This window comes from Rhagoletis pomonella, unplaced genomic scaffold (genome assembly GCF_013731165.1).
Source record: "Rhagoletis pomonella isolate Grant_MI unplaced genomic scaffold, Rhpom_1.0 Rhpom_scaffold_00004, whole genome shotgun sequence".
Lineage (NCBI taxonomy): Eukaryota > Metazoa > Arthropoda > Insecta > Diptera > Tephritidae > Rhagoletis > Rhagoletis pomonella.
The window spans coordinates 47021189-47044021 of NW_023458558.1; the positions used below are offsets into that span (position 1 = coordinate 47021189).

Consider the following 22833-nt stretch of genomic DNA (forward strand, 5'->3'; position numbering starts at 1 on the left):
ATTTCCAACACGAAAATACATAATGAAGAAGAGGTAAAAAAATAGTGATGCAAACGCTTTCTTTTAGAGCGATATCATGAAAAGGAGTAGTTCTAGTACTATTTTCTTGAAGTTTTGTGGTATAAATATGTGAGTAGGCATCATTGGAAATAAGTGTACCGATTTTGTCAAAATTACAACAAACACGTCGCTACTGACAACACCTTATTATTATTCCACCATGACTTCTGCTCGAAAGTAAACGGTTATCTCGCCGAGCTTTCTCGCTTTTTCACTGCCCGAAGCCTAACCTTCTTCCCTACAAAATCCTCAGCAACGCTTTTTCCTCGGAGTAACTTTCGACAGTCTGTTCTCCTTCTCGACGCATACGACCGCAATTGTCAATAAAGTACAAAGCCGCAACAAGGTCCTTAAGTCTCTAGCCGGCAGCACCTGGGTCAAAGACAAAGATTGGCAACGTACAAGGCAATATGCCGGCCGGTTCTGAACTATGCAGCGCTTGTGTGGTCGCCGGGGACTAGTAGGACGCAGTGGATGAAGCTGCAGACCTACCAAAACACGGCACTCAGGACAGCGTAAACAGCATCAACACAGTGCTCTGCAAGCAATTCCTAGTAAGGTGTCACCGACATGGGCACCCAAACAGACATCTACTTGCGAAGAATCCTCGCCACGGCACGTCAGCAGGCATCTATTTGAACTGACGGACGAAGTCAAGACGTTCATAAAACAACCTCTGGAAACGACAGGCCTTGAACTGCATTCACAGTCAGTCTCGAGTTATATAGACTCTCGACCTTTGAATGCCGTTCTGGGCACACAACCACCAGACGTTAACGAGGCAGGGCTTCGTCTGCCTCGGGAGACTCGAACCACAATAGCCCAACGCACGCTGCACGCTTCCTGGATATTTCGTTAGTGGAGCTTGACGACAACGATTGAGGGACTACCCGATCTGAACGGGGTTGTTGTAGCCGCTGCAACAACAACGCCAAAATTATATATATTTTTTTAAATCTAACGTTTTTCCTCAACACACGTCTGTACGTATTTCTTTAAATATTTTATGGAGTCCTAACCGCAAAATGGCGTAAGTGACATTTTCTTCTTCAAAATTGGTTTTTGATGAAGAAATGTTCCTAGAGTATTTGCCGTTACTCACAAAATTGAGCGATGGCTCTTATTTGTTAGCACTCGCAATGTTTTATATGCTAAAATCTTTTTGTTAATTAACCGACTTCAAAAAAAGAGGAGGTTATCAGTTCGTCCGATAATTGGATCGTGAAGAAATTAACGATAATCTTAAATTTTTATATGTTTTGAAGTCGGTTTTTTTTTGCTTAAAAATTACTTTATTTGTATTAAAATATGGCTTATATTTTAGAAAACCCCATTTTAATCCTATTCTGAAGGACAGTCAGCAAAAAAAATTCTCAAAAATTACGGCGAACTTTTAGACATTTGAAATTTGCACATTATTATATTAAAATTTAATGGGCTATAAAACTGCATACCTGAATTCTTTTTAGAAATTCTTATTAAAAAGTTTGCGATTTTGCTGAAACTTTGCAGATCTTTCCTAATTTTCGTACACTGTTTCATTCTTTTATTTAAATGTGGTTTGCTAAAATATAAGCCATATTTTAATTAAACTAAAATTAACAAAAAGATTTTGGCATGCAAAACATTGCGAATATTAACAAAAAAGAGTCGTACACTCAGTTTTGGGAGTAACTGTATGTATATATGTAGATGTATTTCTGCATGAAAAATTAAATTTCGAAAAAAAGTCGCTTACGGCCTCTTTGGCGGTCTGTGTCTTCCAAAACTACCGTTATATCAAAGGTAATCGTTATTTAGAGTCTGATTTAAAAATGTCAAATGTTTGATTTTTTCAATGTTACCAGAAGAAATATATCTATCAAGTTTCGAAGAAATTGGGGGCCATCAGAGAATCCACCATAGTCCGATTTTTCGTGAAATCTAAGAATATGCGATTACTGAAGGCGGATTGCCACGGAGGTATGCATTCAAATACCAATAATAACCTACCTTGCATCAGGGATAGCTCATATACCAAGTTTCCTTGAGGTATGTGATCTGTTTTAAAGGAAAAGTTCTTCTAGAAGGCAATGCAAGAAAGCACTTTGTTCAGCCCTTTTTGGGTAGGCCTCTTAGAATATCAAATATCACTCTAGTAATGAGAATTTTAATTTTTTTAAATGCGCTGCAAGAGCTAAAAGCGTGCTAACTTTGCGAAATCCTTTAAGGGTTTTGTATCACTTGATCAGTTCTTTCGGCCCGCATATTTTTCTGATCAAATTCTGGCCGATGATATTTTCTATGTATTTCGGGCGTAACATATACATGGGGTTAACTGCATTGCGATTCGAAAGGCGACAAGGATTAATACAAATTCATAGTACAAAGTATTCGAATCCTATACAGAGTAGACCATTTATGAAAGCAATTACGTATGTACATATCGCCCACGATCTTCAAAAGGGGCACAACTCAAACAAAATTTAGGTTGATTTTTTTTGCATAAATCAATTCGTAGAAAACTTCTATTATAACTGTTTTTGTATTAATTGCATTGAATCTGAACGATCCACAAGCAGTTATATTTTCGGATCTGATTTTTGAGTTGTGCCTCTTTAGAAGATGCAATCAATAATAGTCAGCGTTGTTATAATTGTGGGTTAAATATTAAAGTTGCATGGTTGCAGGCATTTAAAGTTCGCTTGACGATTGTATAGTTTATCTTTATAAATTTATTTGTTTTGGTTGTTTGATTTTTGTAATTAAATGGATTTCTAGTTTACAAACATAGTTAGTTTTAACAACGCTGAAGCGCATTGATACATACATATCGTATTTAAATTTAAGTTGCTTAAGTTAATTAAATGTTTATTTAAACTGACTTTTATTTACTTCCATATTCTATGTCGAAAATTATGAAACAAATAAACAAAAACCAAATTCGTTTCGTAGTTTGGTAGGCAGCGCTTTCACGAGTTGCGTCAATGCATGCAAAATGATGAAGATGATAATCCCGGAAACACACTCACACCTGATTCTCAGGTATTATCACAAATTGCTTTCCTTTCACCTACTTTATTATTGTTACTTCATACATGCAAATAAATGTAATATCTGAAATATGTACCCATCTTTCCCTACTAAAACGATGTTTTATCACTAATTCGTTTAATATTCGCAATAAACTAATAATGTTGGGTACACTACTTAAAACCAAATTATATGTTCAGCAATAATTCCAGTTTATATACATATACTTTATTAAATAAAACTATCCTTCTTTATACTTTTGTATAAATACAGAACAGTTCTACTGACGGCGTTTTCGCTAATCGTACGACACACCCCTTTAAGGTGATAGAGAACGATACAATGAGCATACAGAGTATGACATCGTTGGGACGTGTTGGGCGAATATTGGCAGGAAATATCGATCCTTCAGGTATGACAGCTCCCTTTTAAAATATATTCCAATAAATTCTTATTCAATTTTACTTTTTCTATTCAAGCTTTGAGCATCGATAGGGAATCGTTGGCGGCCCATTCGACATCATCTGCCAATTCCCATCAAATGCAACAGCAACAACAGCAGCAGCAAATGTATTTGCAACATTTGCAGCAACAACAACAACAGCAGCAACAGCAACTACAGCAAAACCTGGCTGTTATGGTGCCATCCACTAGTAACAATTTAGCAGTATTGGTTGAACAACAGAATGCTGCGGCAGCAGCAGCCGCTGCTGCAGCTACAGCACCACGAGGCAGTAATGCATCACGCAGCTCTGTAAAAAATACAAAAACACCATCATCATCCCCATCACATAATCACACTTCCAGCTCTACTATTGGAGCTGCTGCTACTGCAGCTGCCGCGACAGCAGCTCCGGCAGCAATGCCTGAAAACAAGATGATATTTCAGGAACCTGATGTGATTGCGAGCACCAAGTTGGCACACTCGAAAACAACAGATTCCATCACTTCGAGTGGACCCATTGCGCCACCACGGCGCAAGAAAAAGTCACGTAAGTCAACCAGCTCATCGGATCAATTCAGTATAAATGAGGGGATGCAGATGTCAGGTGCTCCGGACACTGAAGACACTGATAGTGATACTCGTTCAGTAAAAAGTGTACTCGATGTTCAGCAGCAGAAATTGCGCGATGATATTGCCGAAGAAATTGAACGTTCTTGGCAGGAGACAAGTTCTATGACAAGTTCAAACGCTACTAGTGGCATAGCACCAATAGCTACGGCTACAATAAACAGCACATCAATACATATGGCGGCAGTTGGTACCCGGACGCATAGCATTGGTATTAATGCGCTTGCAATGGGCATATCCAACATACCATTAGGAGCATCTATGACAACGACCCCATCTTCGGGAGCAGTACCTGCATCAATTGCATCGTTGGCGCAAACATCCACCTGCAATGCACGTCCTGTTACTACAGCCACTGTGGGCGGTTCTATAAATCGCATCTCGCATTCATTGGGCAATAGTTCCACATCTGTCTACTCGAAACCCAGCCCATCGAATTCAGCAAAAAGTAATTCTGCACCTGGTCGTGTAAGGTACTTGTAAGTATTCAATGTTAAGAGTAAACCTAGACAAAAGTTATACATTAAAATAAGTTATGCTGCTGGTTTTATTTATAGTTCTATTGATCCTACACAAGGCCTCAATCTGTATAAAGCCACACAAGGTGGTTGTGTTGTTAAGCCACGTGACGAAGCATGCAACAAAGCTGAAGGTCCAACACAGGAGGAGATCAAACGTATTGAACAAATTCTGATGGATGAAGGGGCCCGTCCTATTTTGGCTGGTACTGGTTCGAATAGTTTGGGTAGCGGCACAAGGTAACGCATTGAAATGTGTTTTTTTTTTTTAAGCATACAAGTATATTTTGTATGTAATAAAATAAGTGAAAAATATAAAACTGCACCAAAAAGAATTATCTAAAATTACATAAGATAATGGAAAAATTAAAAAAAAAAAACTCAAAGATATTTAGACTAAAAATTTACGGGAGCTAGATTAATTTTGTTCTCAAAAAATGAGTTTAAATGAAAACGGCCCTTAACTAATGATAATATATTGGAGGATATTTCAAGAGCTTGTGATAGTCAAAATTGCATGAGCGTATCCAAAAGTCAAGCGCGTTTCAGTAATAAAATAACTGGGCTCGAATCGAGATCCTTTCACGGATCAATAACCATACGAAAGAAAATTACGTGAGGTGTTAGTCGTATAAGCTAAATGGTATTAAGAGTACGTTCATGTATAACATAATCCGAAAAAAGTGTTTTTTACGATATCGTATGGGACGATTCGAGCCCTGATCTGATAAAATAAGACTATAATTTGATTTCAATTGATAAATTTTGATTTATTGATACCTGATGAAATATATGCTTCATCATATTAGCTGTGTGTGCACTTAAAACGTTTATTTTTACTAACCAAAGTGAAATAATTTAAATGAACTTTAGTAAATTCTCAAATTCTTACAGCAATCCTTTTGATATATTCATAATATACAAATTGACCACACTGAAAGGGCCGTGGCACTTGAAAATCAAGTTAGTGTTTCAATTACTTAAAATAATTTTTTTAGATAAATTTATGGCTCAAAATTCATTTAACACTTAAATGTACATACAAGGCACCCTTTTTATATTACTAAATTAACACATTTTTCTCTAAATTACCTAAGCGTATTATTGTGTAGCTACATGTACTAACATACATATGTATTTGTTCTTTTTTAAGCGTGTGCAGCAATTAGACTTTGCTAAAGTTCATTTAGATTGCTTACAAAATACGTCATTTCATTTCTAATTGTTAAACGTTTATAATCCGTACATGCATATGTAGTATATATATTTTAAACTGATTTCTTGTTTCTTACCTTCATAGATATCCATCGCTGGTTTACCGCTCGAGTAGTGACAAGGAACGACGCAAATCGGCTGGCGATGAGGATGTTCTCAAGCAGATGAACATCTATGTTCGTACGCGCACTAGTTCTGGCAAACAATTAACCGATTTCGAAATACTCAAACAGGTTCCCGTCAAAAATTTAGATACTGGCGAGAATATGACATTGTCTGAGGTGCGCTCTCCACCAGTTCCCGAAGGTTGGAATCCATTGTCGTTGCACATACTGAAACTCACCTCGCATCTGGAGGTGAACCCAAAAGAATCAGACGAAGAGAGCGTGATCGGCATACCGCCGAGCAGCGAGGGTCAGCCACCGGATGAGGAAGAATGCGAGGCGGATGATGGAAGTCGTTTAAAAAAGAAGACAGCACGCTTTAAACGTTTTCTTGGCTCCACAGTGCGTAAAACGGTCGACAAGGCGAAATCGCTGGCATCCGAAGTGTCCCATGCACGACACAAAGAGGATGTTGCCGACATAATGGATGTCATGAATCCCGAAGCGAATATAAAAATTAAAGCCTCTTCAACCAATAAGGGACCATATGAATTTACCAAATTGCAACACGTTCAGGTAGCTAACTAAAAAAAAAAAAGTAAAAAATAAAAGTTGTGGTTGATTTTTGTATGTAAATTGTAATAATTTTTGCTTTTCGTTAGGATTTGTATGGCGAACACACTGGCGCGGTATGGTGTATGAAATTTAGCTCATGTGGCCGTCTACTAGCCACTGCTGGCCAAGACAAACTACTACGTATTTGGGTATTAAAAGATGCGTATCCGTTCTTTCAGGTGCGTACTTCGCCATTGTACACAAGCATTTTATTGAGATAAGTTATTCGAATTGTTCTTATTCTTTCTCAGGATATGCGCACAAAATACAATGCGGATCAGAAATCATCTCCTACACCCTCACAAGAGTCCCTCGTGTCCCAACACTCGGAGGAGGCGATCGCCATGGCGGCCGCCGCTGAAAAATGCACCGGCCCATTTATGCCGAAAGCGTTCTGCACTTACATTGGACATACGTCGGATCTGCTGGACGTCTCATGGTCGAAGAATTATTTCATACTTTCCAGTTCTATGGATAAGACTGTACGTTTGTGGCATATATCGCGCAAGGAGTGCCTCTGCTGCTTTCAACATATTGACTTTGTCACAGCAATCGCTTTTCATCCACGCGACGATCGTTACTTCTTAAGTGGCAGTTTGGATGGTAAACTGCGTTTGTGGAATATTCCAGACAAGAAGGTGGCACTCTGGAATGAAGTCGACGGGCAGACAAAACTAATTACAGCAGCAAACTTCTGTCAAAATGGACAATTTGCAGTAGTTGGTTCGTACGATGGTCGATGCATTTTCTACAACACAGATCAGTTGAAATACCACACGCAGATACATGTGCGTTCAACGCGTGGTAAAAATCGTATTGGGCGTAAAATAAGTGGCATTGAGCCAATGCCTGGGGAGGATAAGATACTTGTAACCTCTAATGATAGTCGCGTGCGTTTGTATGATTTGCGTGACTTGAATTTATCTTGCAAATACAAAGGCTACTTAAATGTATCCTCGCAAATCAAAGCATCTTTTAGTCACGATGGAAAGTACATAATTGCTGGATCGGAAAATCAATGCATCTATATTTGGAAAACAAATCACGATTACTCCAAATTGAGCTCGGTGAGTAGGGGGGTTTTGAAAAGGTGTATAGTACGTAATATAGTAGAAATCGGCTCGCTTCGCTCCACGTGGAGTTACTGTTGTTGTTGTTGTAGCGGCTACAACAACCCCGTGGAGTTACTCATAGTGTTTGGTGAAAATCGCATGCAAATTATTTTCAAAAAAAGTTGCTAGTTCTCTGAATTTGAACATCATCTACTGGTAAATTAATTTCTTATTTGTTTCTAGTCCAGAGCTATCTATTAGAACACTTTTAAATAATATATGTATTTCGGTAAAAATATTCATATATATTCCGTAAATCTATGCTCATAGAATCATCTCGATTCGCCTGCCTAAAAGTGCACATGTGATTAATATAGGTAGGTAGGTACGTGTGTTCCGAATAAGAACAAAGTCGACAACAGTGCCACCTGCCGGGCGCGAAAGTGTTTTTTAGTAGCGTTCGCCCTTTAATAGGGAAAAAAGCAAACCGCCGATTGCATTTTCGCCATGAAAAAGTTTCTAAAAACCAACAGTCTGCCGTGCGGAGCGGTATTGGGGCACGTATGCAAAAAGTCGAGCGGCGACAAGTGAAGCAAAGCAAAGCTACAGGGTTTCTTACTGAACGAGAAAGAAGGAAGCTTTTCGCATGGAATCGGCTGTAAAGATATCATAAAACTCACCCTCAACGAAAGGCGGTTAAAATATTTGTTGAATTTGCTTAAATGGGTTTCTCACAAAAGTACTTTAATCTCATTATTTAGAATTTTTATTCGCAACAGGGACATTAAGTTCCGCTTTGGGATCGTTCCCACAAAAGAACCAAGCAGGAACAAAAGTGTTTAGTACAGTTTTAACTGGGAACAAAACTCTTGGAGCGTTCTTAAAAAGAACAAAATGAGAACAAAGCTCCCAAGGGAATGAGGCCGAAAGCATCGAGAATGTTTTCAAGGAGGATCAAATAAGAACACAATTTTGGGAAAGAAGCAGGCGTGATATATTAGGTGCGTTCGTTTAAAATCTCCAGCAGAAACCAACCAACTGCCAAATTTCAGCGAAATGTCATCTGTTCTCTCACAAGAGAGAAATATCCAAAATAGTACGCGAACAGAAAATTTGCAGAAACTTGCAAGTTAGACGAACAGCTGATATAATTTTTGTTTACATACAAAAGTGTAAAATTTAAAACGTACGAAAAGTCATCGCAAAGTGTTATACTGACACAGTTTATTGATTAAACAAATAACTACTTATTTCTTACAAGTTTAATTAGTCGCATTTTGTAATTTTTATCTTCCTAACCATCAAATTCAATTTTGTGATTTGCGTAAATGCCAACCAGCTGTTTTTGATCAGCTGTTTTCCTGTTGGCAAATTGCTGTTTGCAAAAATTTTTCCAGCAAAAACCAGCAGCTTCCCCTCAAAATGAAATGTCACTTTGCTCTCTCAATTTCCCCTACTTTGCAAGTTTTTTGCGTACGCGAACGCAAAAACTTGTAAGTTTTGGTTAAACATGAACAATTAACAGCTACGCGAACGAACCTATTAATTAAAATACATATGAATATACGTATGTATGTACTTATGGATAATGAGTACAATCAGTGTTCCTATCACTCAAGAAAGTTACGACAGTGGTTCTCGGCGAATTAATTTTATTATTCACACATTTCAAACTCAAGCAGCCCAATAGTAAAAGTTTGTTCTTGCTAATATTTAGTTCTTCGCGAAAACGTTGTTCGGAGAATATTTGTTCCCGTTTCGATCTCTATCAGAACGTTCATAAGACTTTTGTTCCCAATTTGTTCTTTAAAAGAACATACCTGGGACTTTTGTTTACATTTAGTTCTGTTAAAAATGTTTCCGCAAGTATTGTTCGCATTTTGTTCTCTTTGGGAACGTTCTCCGCAGTCGTGTTCGTATTTATTTCCGTTGAGAACGTTCCCGACAGTTTCGCCATTGTGAAAACACTCCCGAAAGTTTTATTCTCATTTTGGTTTTGGTTTCTAAGAGTTCTTGTGAACAAAACTACGAGAACTACATTTAGTTTCGTTCATACCTTTTGTTTTCGGTCCCTGGAAAAATCAAATAGAAAACTCCAAATGAAAAATGCCATGTATCCAGCGCCAAAAAGCTTCCTGTATGAACACTTTCATATAGCTATAGCAATTTTAAAGCTTCGCTCCGCTCGGAACGGATTCGCTCGGCTCGGCCCCGCTTCCTAGTACGTAGAGGATAAGCTCGCAAACACTCAGCAAAATTCGCCGTTCTTTGAAGAGGTTATGTTTGCAGGCTCAATCTTATTGGTTTTTTGTTTTTTTGTTTTAGGTTCGTCGGGATCGCAGCGATTTCTGGGAAGGCATTAAAGCGCACAATGCCACTGTAACTTGTGCCATTTTTGCACCACATCCAGAGGCTATCATAAAATCGGAGCCTGACGAAATTGGACCCAGCGAAAAGGTTGGTAATGTAATAGCTTAAAACTGTTAAGCCTCCATATGAGGCACTGAGAACGAAAGAAGCATATATACAAAATCATTAAACGTTATCATACAATAAATATCGCAGGTATAATATTAGAATATTGCTTCCCATTATTAAAAAAAAAAATGTACTACTCTGGCCTCATAAAAAGTTATCATATTTATTTAGTTCAAAAGTCCGTAGTTCTATGTCACTCATTTTACTATTTCGAGCTAACCAAAGATTTTTCTTCTAGCCGGATCCCCTTGCCGAACAACATAAAAAAGGTTGTGGCTATGTAATGGTTAGCGCCGACTTTAATGGTGCCATCAAAGTGTTTATCAATAAAACGAAGCCAAAACACAGCAGCTTACCTTACACAGCAATCGCAGACTAAACTATCTTTATTTTACGCTGAAATTAAATGTTAACTGAATTAGAAATAGGAAAGTGATATTGATTAAGGCGGTAAATGCTAAGCGCTAGCTACTAGCATTATGCATTTCTCATTGAATTCGTACCGATGGAAGGGTAACAGCTGGTCCGCCAATAAAAACAAAACTATTTTCTGCAAAACGAAAAAAAGAACTTGGTCTTGGGCTGAATTGTAATATTTAGAAAACAAAGTTCGAATGTAAAAATATTTTTTTTAGTTAAAATAAATAAATGTTAACTTAATTGCGCTACCAGCGGCGGAAGGAAAAGCACCTCTTCAAAATTGTTAAAGTATTTACTTTTTTTTTAATTATATATTATGTTGACAGAAGATTGATTTGATTATTAATTTGATCAAAAGAGTATTAAGTATTTTAGTACATACAATATTTTTGCTGATTGATTTATCAAAGAAAATATATTAGACATGCGTAAATATTTATGTTTTTGTCCGTACATTATTTTATACTCTTCACCACTGCACTGTATTGTCATGCAAATGTGTTATTATTGTTATATGTATGTATGTATATGTAGTGTTTTTAAAATTTCATAAGTTTTCGAAAAATGTTAACTATCATTCTACTGCTACTACCATTTACTTATGTAGATATCTATATGCATATTTACTATGTACGTGGACTAGTCTCGAAGCAATAAAAGCCACTTAAAAATAAATACAACAACTTATGCAATTGCAATTGGGAAATAATTTAAAAAGGTCAATTTGTTTAGATAGCACATTGCATAACATTGCATTGCAGATTTGTTTACTAAGTTGTAAATAAGCCAATTAACTAAATATATATGTATTTATATCGCTAATACGTGAGCATGTAAAGGAAGTGATTATGTAAAGGAAAACAAAAATTATCAAGTAAAATAAAATGCAAATTATTTTATTAATAATAATGTCAACGTCTTATTTATTTAAAAATAAAAAAGTCGATATTTCTGAGCACTCGGGCAAAAGGCTTATGCTCGGGAGAATGTCGGAAAACCTGTTACGCGCGTTTTTGTTACGTTTGTATATATTCTCCCAAACTCTCGTTGATAGAATAGCTTCAAAACATAATATGGCTTCGACAATGCCAAGGCACAGAGAAATAGCAAGACTGCACTTTAGATTTTTTTCTATTTCGTTAAAAGTCTGAACTGTCCAACTTTGCTACACTCAAATATACATTCATATACACATCCATTAGCATTCTTTTTGCTTGCTTTTTGATTGGTCGAACGTGTTTACATTTCTTTCTGTTTTGACATACTAGGTTTTTCAAGCAACAACAAATACATGACAGGGTTGTGTTTGCTCTACTGCTATTACCTGTTTAATATGCGTATGGACTACAATACAATAGTCGTTGTTGTAACAGCATACAAATTCCCCAAAGAGTGTTTAAGGGAATGAGCTGGAGTGACAGTTGTAACGAAGCGTTTTTGCTAGCCCCGATGCTTCTAAAATGCTGGGGTATACTCGCCGCGTCCCGGGTTCATTACAATAAATTCGTAGTTTCGGGGCCTGGTAAATCGTACTTTATTATTTAATTTTCCTTATTTCTATAAAAAGAACATATAACAAATAACAATTTGAAACATTCGGTAGCGTCACTTGCCGTGGCTGGGTAACGGCTCCTTGTCCCGTTATGAGCCCGTTAGGCTGTAGTGGCGTGGCTTTAGTACTGGTGGGCAGCGCTCTGCTGACGGCGCTGAGTGGCGCGCTGCTAACGTCTATAAGTGGTGCTCTGGCCGCGTCGGTATGTAGAGCTCTTGCAAGGTGGGTTGCGCTCTGGTCGTGCCGGTGAGTGGCACTCTAACACCGTCGGTGAGTGGCGCTCTGATGACGCCGGTATGTGGCGTTCTTGTAATGCGGAGAGTAGCGCTCTGGTCACGCCGATGTATAGTGCTCCGGTGACGACTGAGAGGAGCGTTCTAGTTGCGTCGAGATGTAGCGCTCTCAGCAATGCAGGTGAGCCGCACCGATGAGTGGTACTTTGGTGATGCCGGGAGCAACGTTCTACTCGCGCCGCTGGGCGGCGCTCTGGCGCGTTGACAAGTGGCGTTCTGTTCGCGCTAATGACTCCGGAGAGTACCTTCCTACTCGCGCCGCTGGGCGGCGCTCTGGCGACATTGACAAGTGGCGCTCTGTTCGCGCCGGAGAGTCGCTCTAGTGGCGCTGTTGACGCCGCTCTGCTGACGGCGGTGAGAAGCGCTCTTGTAGGCGTTGTCTACGTCCCTCTGCTAATGGCGGTGCTGACTGCGGGCGAGCGGGTGTCGCCCGTACGCGGTTCCACGAGAAGCTGTGGTGAGACCGTGTGTAGCTTGTGGCGCTGCCACTGGGAAGGTGACGTCCAGCCCGACGCTCGAGCCGAGAAGAAGTCTCGTGCTGACTGACTGGTTTCTTGTCGTGCTACTCCATTAATAGGCTATGTGCTTGATGTTGCGTGGTCGCGCAGCTACATGTTGCTGTGTGATGTTGCGTTGTCGTGGCAACGAAGAGGTTGTCGTGTGTTGCTATGACTTGTGTTGTGTGTGATTTGCTGCGTGGCCAGTTGCGCTGACTTGTGTTGCTGTGGTGTGGCTGGTTTGGTTGGTGGTGCGGGAGTTTGTGTGGGCTAAATTCTCTGGGGACATTTAGTCCTCACACAGTCCTTGGCCAGATATAAATCTGGGTCGTTGCATTTACGTAGACCCGACTGCCGTGGGAACGTCAGGACTGTAGTAAAACCAGGCGCTGACAAGCAACTTTTCGCCATGCGAGTGTTTTGCTGCATTTTTCACTTGTTTAAAAACACTGTTTCATCGTTCCGTAATTCATACAGCAAAAAAGTTGTATGCCTTCGCCAAGCCTAATAGACTAAAAAAAAATTAGGGCTCGAATCGTCACATACGATAGCGTAGCATTTTTCGGATTATGATATACGTGACCGTACTCTTTGTCCCATTAAGCCTATACTGCCTGACGTATCACGTAATTTTCTTTCGTATCATTTTCGAGGTTTTAATGATACAAAATTTCACAATAAACCGCGCTCTATCTTTGTTATAGTCTAAATTATATTTAAAATATTAAAATTTGAATACGGAAGTACGGAAGCAGCGGGGCCTTAAGCGTCTTCACTACTGGGGAAAGAAGTTATCGGCCGATAAGACTTACCACTTTTGGCTGGTTTTCCCGGCTTTAGTAGTAAGACCTCACTCAGCGATTTCCATATATCTGGAGTTACAAGGGAAACCAGCACAGGTTGAGGGCCTTGGTAAGATATGCTACTCCCGCCGGACCCAATTTTTTCTGCATCCGCTTGGTTATTCCGTCGGGCTTTCGCCTTCCCGATGGCCGCAAGCTGAAATCGTAAGAGTGAGACACCAACATGGGAGCTTGATTCTTACTCCTCCGCTCAGTGAGTCCTTAGAAACTAACGTTCAATGTGACTATTTCTCGTTTTTTACGTTAGCACTGTCAAGGAACCTAATGGATTTTGCAGAATTGTCATTTTATCATCGATGGTTACAGAGCTGAGCTATTTAAATATGACGGCGAAGAGTTCATTAATGAGGCTATCTCTCTGAACTTTATCACTTCTTCAATGCACAGAGCCTAAACCTCTCTCCGACGAAATATACGGCGACCCTCTCCATCCATTTGGTGAAGGAGGCTTCAACTAGGCATTCACGTCGATAGTACACCAAATCCGAGGGGGGATAAACGAAAATCCTGGGAGTTACCTTTAGATTGTCTACTCTCCTTCTCCGCTCCGCTATTGAATTGATGAGTTCGACAACTCAACAAAAAATGATTTTGGACTTGTACGGTTGTGGGAACTCTCCGATTCAATTGTCAATAAAATACACAGCGGAAACAGGGTTCTCAAGCTCCTGGGGCAAAGGCAAAGATACGTTGTTGGCAACATAAATATAAGGCTATTGACCGACCGGTTCTGAATTATCCTGCGCCTTTTTTGGTTGCGGGGGAATAGTTAGACGCAGTGGACAAAATATTGGTTTTCCAATCATTTTCAAATTACTAACCAAGCCCAATGTTTATTGGCAAATAATAAATAAAAGGAGATAATGCTACTCATACGCCATGTATGCAGTTTTATAGCCCATAAAATTCCAGCTTAATAAATTGCAATTTCGAATGGCTAGGAATTCACGTAGATTTTTGATATTGTTTTTTTTTTGCCGACGGTGTCGCGGATTTTCCTCCATACAAAGTATTTATGTTCGACCACTTTTTTTATATGGAAGAAAATAATACCACCCATAAAAAAATGATCAAAAATCAACGCGACAACCTATCCACTTGAAACTTGCACTTTCTTGAGCTAGAATCAAATGGCCTATAAAACTGCATACTTTAAAATTTTCCAAAAAATCTTAATAAAAAGTTTGTGGTTGTGGTAACATTTTGTTGAACTTTTCTAATTTTCCTACACGGTTTGAAATTTGGACTTATATGGCTTGTGTTAGGCAATAAGCAGTTTTTTAATAAAAAAAATTACAAACTTTAAACAAACAAAATAAAAATAGCCAAAATTGATCAAAATGTCATGTGCCTAATATTTTTCATATGACTGTATATAACAACTTTAACTGCAGGGAAAAAAAAAACCGAAATGTTCCTTAAAAAGCCGCATACAAAATTACAAAGTCTACAAGATATTTTCCTCTTTTCTCAAGTAAAAAGCAGCCTTATCCTGAGTTTCGTCTGAAAAAATTTCTCCCGAAAATTTTTCATCCGCCCATAGTAAATACACGGAAACACAAAATGAAAAGTGAACCGGTTCGGGGAAAATAATCGGTTTCTCAAGAAAATTATCTACTTATCCAAATGAATGTATAAAAAAACTGCATATCTAACTATAAAGACGCGGTTGCAATATCAACGTGGAATTGAAATTACTTCTTTTTTTTTTAAATGTTATCTGTCTACATACATATCAGTTTGAAGTGAAGCTGAAGATGCATTCGAAATTCAAAGACCTTTTATATATGTCATTATAAACGCGTAACTGCACCCCAAGCTGATATCCTAGACAGAGGAACAATACCAAAAACATCATTCTCAACTGTAAGCTGGCATCATGATAAAAACATAGCAAGGTAGAACCGTTCTCTCAATTTGTCGGCCATGATTTTTTTTTTGAAGTTTGCCAACATTTTAAAATCATATAAAAGTGAAAATAAAGAAAAGAAATTGTTTGAAATTGTTGTTGCTTGAGATTGAAAATGAAAATGTGTGTGTGAGTTTGTGAGTAAATTTAAAAATTAAATTGTTTGGAAACGTCAAGAATTTTAAAAGTGACTCTCAGCGGTTCTACCTTACTATATTTTTATCATGGCTGGCATTGCTAATTTTTGGATTTCCATTACAAATTCTTGTTAAGTTAAGATGTGTTTGAACTTCAGAGAAAAATATTCATTGATTACAACACAGTGGGAATTACATATGATTTCTAATTTAAATAGTTCCAAAATTGAAGTTTGGCCCTAACGCAGCCACTTTTAAATAAAATAAACTATTTTAAACAATGTCAAATATTCAAAGCTTTATTTAATAATTTGTATGTAAAAAAAACCTAAGCAATACATCTCAATTCCAGTAAAAATAAAAAATAAAGAATTATAAGGGAATGTTGAATAATTTTCCGCAATTTACCTCCAGGCGGTAGTCGCAACAAAACCAATAAAAATAATAGTGTAATTCAAACTATGCTTATATGAGTGTATACATATGAATGAATGAATGAATGAAATAATCAAGTTCTATGTAGTTCACTTCAAAATGTCGAATGGGTTATAATATTTGCGTGAGTTATGAAAACACGGTCAGTTTGACGAAAGCTCAGATCTACGTGCTTTTATAAGAGTAAAAACTTTCCTGAATGAGCATTTCATAAACGCGAGCGTTTTTTGGACTTTTATTATCACCACCGTATAAATGTACTTCCATAATATCGTGGGAATCTTGCTGATGCGCGCCGGCGCAACCAGTTGCTGCACCAGCCACATCGATATCTTCTGGGCCCATTAAATCACTCATATTGAATACAGCACTACTTTCCAAACATTTGGGATCTTTTACGATGCGAGCGATCAGTGTGCGCTTAAGCAACACATCTTGCAATGCCTGACGTATGTCCTTTTCACGTAAACGCGGATTTGGCACCAATCCATGTAGACGTGCACGTATGGTACGCAGCGGCCAGCTTATCAATTCGAGCGGGCATTGCCTCAGATTTGTGGTCAGCACCGATGCTGTATTTAAGTAGTCGACATAGAGTACATCCACTTGCTTTGCGACTGGATTATGCGAGCGTATGAGTGCGCGATACCACTTTCTATCCTTGTGGTAAACGGCGAGGCAAATTGTACGTGGTTCAAAATCGGTGAGGTAAGGTGCTGACTTCACCAGATGTTTGATACGTCGTTCCAGTTCCAATTCACGATATTCAAATTCGGTGAGATGTGGCAGGATTTGTACAATTGTTGGTGTAACGATGCAGGCGACACTACATTCGAAGGTGCGTTTACCGACCGGCAGTTGGGGATTTTTGAAACTTTCTATGCCACTAAAGTGCGAGAATACCGATGAAGTTTCATTCGGATAGAATTTGTCGAAAGCGGAAGTATCCAAATTCTGGAAATGTGATAATGAAATTAAAGGTAGTTTTTACATTCGCTACGAACGGAAAAGTAACAGAAAAAAAAAAAATACAATTTTAAGAAAAAATATGTTCTAAATCAATCCGGTCACAAATTTTATTCATAGGTACATTTAGGATTCAGATTCAGTTTCTTTCTGGTCTTTAGCAAAAGTGGGCGGGTGTTAACAAAAAAAATAAAAATCCTCAAAAAATTTGTTCGAAAAAGTTTGTATAGCACAGCCAAAGGAGAGACAAAAATGGGTAATAAATAATAGGCTCATATAATCTTCATCGAGATATTAAAAAATATTTAAATTTGTGACTGGTGGGATATGTCCTTGAGACTGGTGTTAAGTAACTGCATGAAACAAAAGTTTCCATAAGAAAAAAAATTATAACTTTTTTTGATTATGATTTTTTACCATTTTCCAGAAGATTAATGAAATGTAGTAATTTAAAAAGACGTTACTACTGAAAAAGATATAATTAGGGTATTTTAAAATTGATGTCGCTTTTCTCTTTTGCATGGAATTACCTAGATTTCTTTTACATTTCATTCCAGTCGATTTTAACTTACACAGTACCAACGCACTGTAGGGAAAATCTGAAATCATGAAATTACACAAAAAACGCCGAAAAACGAGAACTTAATTTTGAGATGTAGATTACGAATCTGTATTTTTGCAGGTCATTTTCCCAAGATATTTTAATTTTTTTTGTTAAATATTCAAACTTTAACAATGAAAATTAAAAAAATAAAAATTTTTTGTAATTTTTTTTATTGAAAAAAATATTCAAACTTTAACAGGGAAAATTAAAAAAAATTAAAATTTTTTTTGTAAAATTTTTCATTTATGTTAAAGCCATTTTTTCCATTCACAATGGACACTTAAAATGAAAATAGCTTGGGAATATTTCCTGATCTAGAAAAACGGTATACAGATCCGTAATGTCCCAAAATTAAGTTTACTGTGTCGGCGATTTTTTGTGTAATTTTAGCGTCCCCACAGTGTAATTAGGGCGTCACTTAAAGTATACTTTAATTTGACTATGACTATGGGCCACATTAAGCCCGTTTCCATATGCAATTTTTTTAATGGCATACATATTTTGTAATTTCAATGGCTAGTGGAAACACGGCGTGATTCTAAAACACCCTAGCATTGACTTACCTGCCGTGGACGTAGAGCAAAGCTGGCGCTGTCAAGTATTTCCATTTCTCTTCCTTTAACCTTATCCCGTGTTCGCTGCTGCTCCTTTGCCATTTCCTTTTCTCTTATTTTCTCTTTAGCCTTTTCACGTTCAACTTCATCGTCTGTATTATGCCAATAGTTCAGAGCGAAACTTTGTTCCAATTCGACAATGGCTGCATCATCATCATCATCGCCAAGGCCCCAACCCGTAGCGCCAGCCCCAACATCTCCAACATCATTGTCACTTTGCATTGCTGCTAATTCGTTTTGTATGAAATTCTCACTGCCATACAAATTTTCATGTAGCATTTGTTTATGCAATTGCTTGTATTCGTTGGAGTCGAACATGCGTTTCTTACAAGGCGGTACAAATGTTTGTTGATGTGGGTATTGTTGCTGTTTCATTGCCAATTGTGCGGCCTGCGCTGCCTGCATCGGTGAAAGGGCATTATTTAATTCGTCATTAGCGCTAGCATCACTATCTGAGTGAATATTATCGTGGTCCAAATTGTATAAGAGCTGATCGAGGCAATCATTGACCGTATCATCATTGTCACCATCATCCTCATCGAAAGCGTTTATTTCCTCTTTGATGTCGTCATCATGATCGGGGGGTTCAGATTTGAAATGTTTGAATTGGAACTGTGAAGAAAAGTTATACAAATAAGTAATGCGAATAAGCAAGCAAGTTATATGAAATCAAGTAATTTAAAAACAAAATTTATTTTAAGACCTTTTATTGGTAGTAAGTAAAAAATAGAAAAATCGACCCTAGAACCAACTAACGGCTGAATTTTTTTGAAATATCTCGACACCTGCGCCACCTAACGGATTAATTCATCTTTTGTATTGTTTAGTCATCGGGTTCTGAGCTCATCGGAAAATTGGTTAAACATTGATTGCATGACTGGATTACACACAGGTGAAACATAATAAAAGTTTTTGAAAGGGTACTTTTTGAAAGATTTAAAATACTAGGCTTCGCCCAGCGCAATATGGTCTGGCAGCTACTATTTGCTGGCCAAAAGTAATATTTTAAAGTATCGATAAATCGATTTTTTTTCCTTCGTTCACTAAACTAATTCTCCAGAATAAAAAATCCATACACATTATTATTGCTCCAAATCCGATAACCCCACATTGGACCCGCGTTTTCAATTAACAAAAATCTGACAATGCCACCTCGGAACCCCCCTTATATAAAAGTTTTTGGTGAAAAGGAGAAAGTTATAAAGTTTGGTCGCCGTATTGGATCCGTCATTTTGAATTTAAAAAATCTGTCATCATATTCGAAATCAGAGACCACAAAAACCTCCAAACACGAAGTTTCAAATCAATTTGGTTACTTCTGGACTTTTGGCCAGCAAATAGTAGTCGCCGGATTATAATGCAGCGGTTGAAATTCAACCTCTAAAATTAAGGGGAGTTAAAGTGAGTTGAGTTGAGGAGGTGAATATACATAGAGGAGAGTTAAGGCCCGTCAGCTGACTATGAATAAATAAATTCAAATGCAGCCGTCTACATAGCCTAAATTTGGCAACGCTAACGCCAACACATGGCAGAAAGATGCCCAACTCCCATCTTTTCGCGTGCGTCGTACCTCAGCTGTTGCAAATAATTAAAATTATGTGAAACAGTTTTTTTTGTTTTTATCAAATGTAGACAAGAAATATCGTTTTTAATTCAATTATTGATAGGAATATTAATTTATCTGTCGCTAGTATGTTAATTTCGTGGCTAAAGTATTCGCTGCCAAGCGTTCACTGTAGCAAGCACTGGTGTTACTCGCGACACTGTCAAAGTGACGCCAACGCCAACGCAACGCCAAAATTGTATGTAGATGGGCTTTTAGGGTGAGGTGAGTTGAGGTGAACTGAGGAGTTGATGTGAAGTTGGTTAATGTGAGATGAGGGGAGTTGGAGTGAAACGCACAGTGAACCACAAAGCATAACTTAATATAACATGACATAATAAAACATGACATAACAAAACATAACATAAAAGCTGAAATAAATGTTTAGAGAACCTGAAACCACAACCAACTATTTTTTAACACTGACAAAATGTATGACTTTGATGGTACTTTGCGAACCTCCGTAATATATTTTTTAGACGTTGTGAATACCCAAATAGTATAATAAAAGATCAAATTACATAATATAACGAGAACATAACATAGCATAGCACAAAATAACGAAACATAAGAGAACAAAACATAAAATATATTTGTTAATGTTATTGTGGCTTATTAACATTTTATTTCTAATATTTTTGTTGAGCCATGTACTACGATTGTTTATTAGGAAAAGTTGAAAAAGCAACAAAGTCTAAGCGGTAGAAGTTATAGCAGCTATTTCGGAGATCACCACATCTCCTGATCAGACTTCTTTTTTCTAGACTTCAGCAAGGGTGTATGTATAGAATTGACAACAACAACCACAACGCAAGAGTTTACGGGATGTACATAGCTCAGTGATTAACGCTTCTGACTTTGCACATCGATTACTCTGGTTTAAATCGGGATTTTGGGCTGGCTATTCGAGAACTCTAATTTGCTTCCTATTCAACCATGACTAAACGGCCGGAAATTTATGTTTCGGGTCGTTGTCATCTTGAAATTTCTATAATAGGATCAAATTATCGGCATATTCATCAAAGAGATTATTTTCAAGGATACTCTTATACATATCACCTGTCATTTTGCCATCGACCCATTGCCCAGACCATAACCGACGGTGACCAAATTGACGTTATGTACTTTCACTTTTAGGCTTACCATTAATTTTTGGCAAATTTTTTGTTGACGGTGTTACGCTTTTTTTCATACAAAGTAAGTATGTTCGACCATTTCTTTGAAAGAGAAGCAAATGAGCAGCACTTTTCACTAGAATTTTATTATACTCAATTTTAATGAGTTAATTTAAAGTTTTAATTAAAAAGTTTGAAATTTTGGTAAAACATTGCAGAATCGCAGGCATTCAGATAAAAAAAAAAATAACTGTTTATGGAGGAAATTACGATCATATACCAACAGCACTTAAAACTCGTACATAGGCATGCCATTTTAATGAGCTGTTAAGGCGTCGAAACACCAAATACGGGACAAATACAGGACATTAAAAGAAATATATAAAATTTGGCGTTCCGTATATAATAAATAAATTACCAGGACAATGGTCACAAAAAGAGGACTGCCCCGTATAATACCATCCGGTTACCTGGTTACCGTAATTATAATATACATACATACTATGTATCAATTTGAGAAATTTGGCTGCCGTAACTATTTCTGTAGTTACGTACACATAGTTATTACTTTTTTCAAAAACATCGTTATATGACAAGGTTTAAATCCGATTTCGTCCAAGTTCAATACCAAATTTCTACTGGAAAAAAATGTGAACAGACTTGATGACACATATTACTTAAGTTTGCTTATAAGTTTTTATGAGAAATGAGAATGAGAAATTCTTATGCTGTGCGTCGAATTCTCTTGCGCTTCGAGATTACTTTAACTTACCATTTTGTCAGCCTTTACGTTGTGCATAACTTTGTCAACGGCATCATCTTCGTCGTTGTTAGTAGCCATGCCAATATTAGCCAGCTGCTGTAATTGGCTTTCCTGTTGTTTACCCATATTGGACTCTTTATTTTTATATGCTGAACGGGTGGCTGATGTTACTCGTTGTACATGTCCAGAATTAACAAGATATTCTGCAACATCCATGTTGCCCAGACGCATATTACATGACTTGATTGGTTTTAGTAGTTCTCCGGGTTCCACGCGTATCGAAACAAGTTTTTCAACAATGGTGACATGTATAAAATCAAGAACATCCGTGGTGTAAGCTCCATCGTTAGACTTGGCACAAATACCTTCAATACGATATTTATGGGCTAAGCGGGGCAACTTAGGGAATGGCGCAAACGGACGTAAGTCTTGGTATTTAACTGACTCCACATTGCCGTAGTCAATAAATTGTACAACGTAACCATCCGTCTTTACTTCTTGTATAATGCCACGATATAAGCGTGTATCCACATGATACCGCACCAAACATCCCTGTCCGGGTGTGTACATAGCAACGAAATCCTTTGGCAACTGATATTCGCCGTAGATTTTCATGATTTTTGCTCGCATTTCGTTCAGTAGATCTTCATCGTTAGCATCGTGCAAATAAATGATGGCCTCATAGTCAACATAGGTCGGCATGGCAGCAAATATGGACTTGTCAATTGGTTTAGATTGAAGCCAAGCTTCAGGTGCTTTCGATGTAAAAATTTTGACTTCACCGCAGGTCTTGCTATTTATTTCGTCATTTAAGGTGAAATCCAGATCAGGGAAGTGTTTACAATCACGATATGCATCCTTGACAGAATTATCAGTATCGGCTATAACAAGGTCAGTTGCTGGCTGCTGTGCACGGCGATCGATTTCTGTCAAATG

General features: G+C 37.7%; 2 protein-coding genes across 6 annotated transcripts in view; one reads left to right on the forward strand and one right to left on the reverse strand.

Annotated features, from left to right (window-relative positions):
• Window positions 1–11455, forward strand: part of LOC118737660 (WD repeat-containing protein 44) — a 17788-nt gene extending 6333 nt beyond the window's left edge. For 2 of the 5 annotated variants that reach the window (XM_036468322.1, XM_036468325.1), the window contains 9 exons: window positions 2995–3084; window positions 3346–3484; window positions 3552–4623; window positions 4678–4902; window positions 5963–6557; window positions 6644–6775; window positions 6848–7663; window positions 9974–10105; window positions 10365–11455. In XM_036468322.1, coding sequence (XP_036324215.1) covers window positions 2995–3084; window positions 3346–3484; window positions 3552–4623; window positions 4678–4902; window positions 5963–6557; window positions 6644–6775; window positions 6848–7663; window positions 9974–10105; window positions 10365–10505 — 3342 coding nt within the window. In that variant the 3' untranslated portion in view covers window positions 10506–11455. Of the gene's footprint in view, window positions 1–1697; window positions 2092–2994; window positions 3085–3345; window positions 3485–3551; window positions 4624–4677; window positions 4903–5962; window positions 6558–6643; window positions 6776–6847; window positions 7664–9973; window positions 10106–10364 lie in introns of those variants that run through there. The other 3 variants (XM_036468324.1, XM_036468327.1, XM_036468323.1) reach the window with 3 other exon arrangements.
• Window positions 11456–16068: 4613 nt separating this feature from the next.
• LOC118737661 overlaps window positions 16069–22833 on the reverse strand; it is a 196844-nt gene continuing 190079 nt past the window's right edge. Inside the window, exons 11-13 of the mRNA XM_036468328.1 lie at window positions 21907–22823; window positions 18366–19028; window positions 16069–17186 (exon numbers count right to left, since the gene is read on the reverse strand). Coding sequence (XP_036324221.1) covers window positions 16398–17186; window positions 18366–19028; window positions 21907–22823 — 2369 coding nt within the window. The 3' untranslated portion in view covers window positions 16069–16397. The remainder of the gene's footprint in view (window positions 17187–18365; window positions 19029–21906; window positions 22824–22833) is intronic.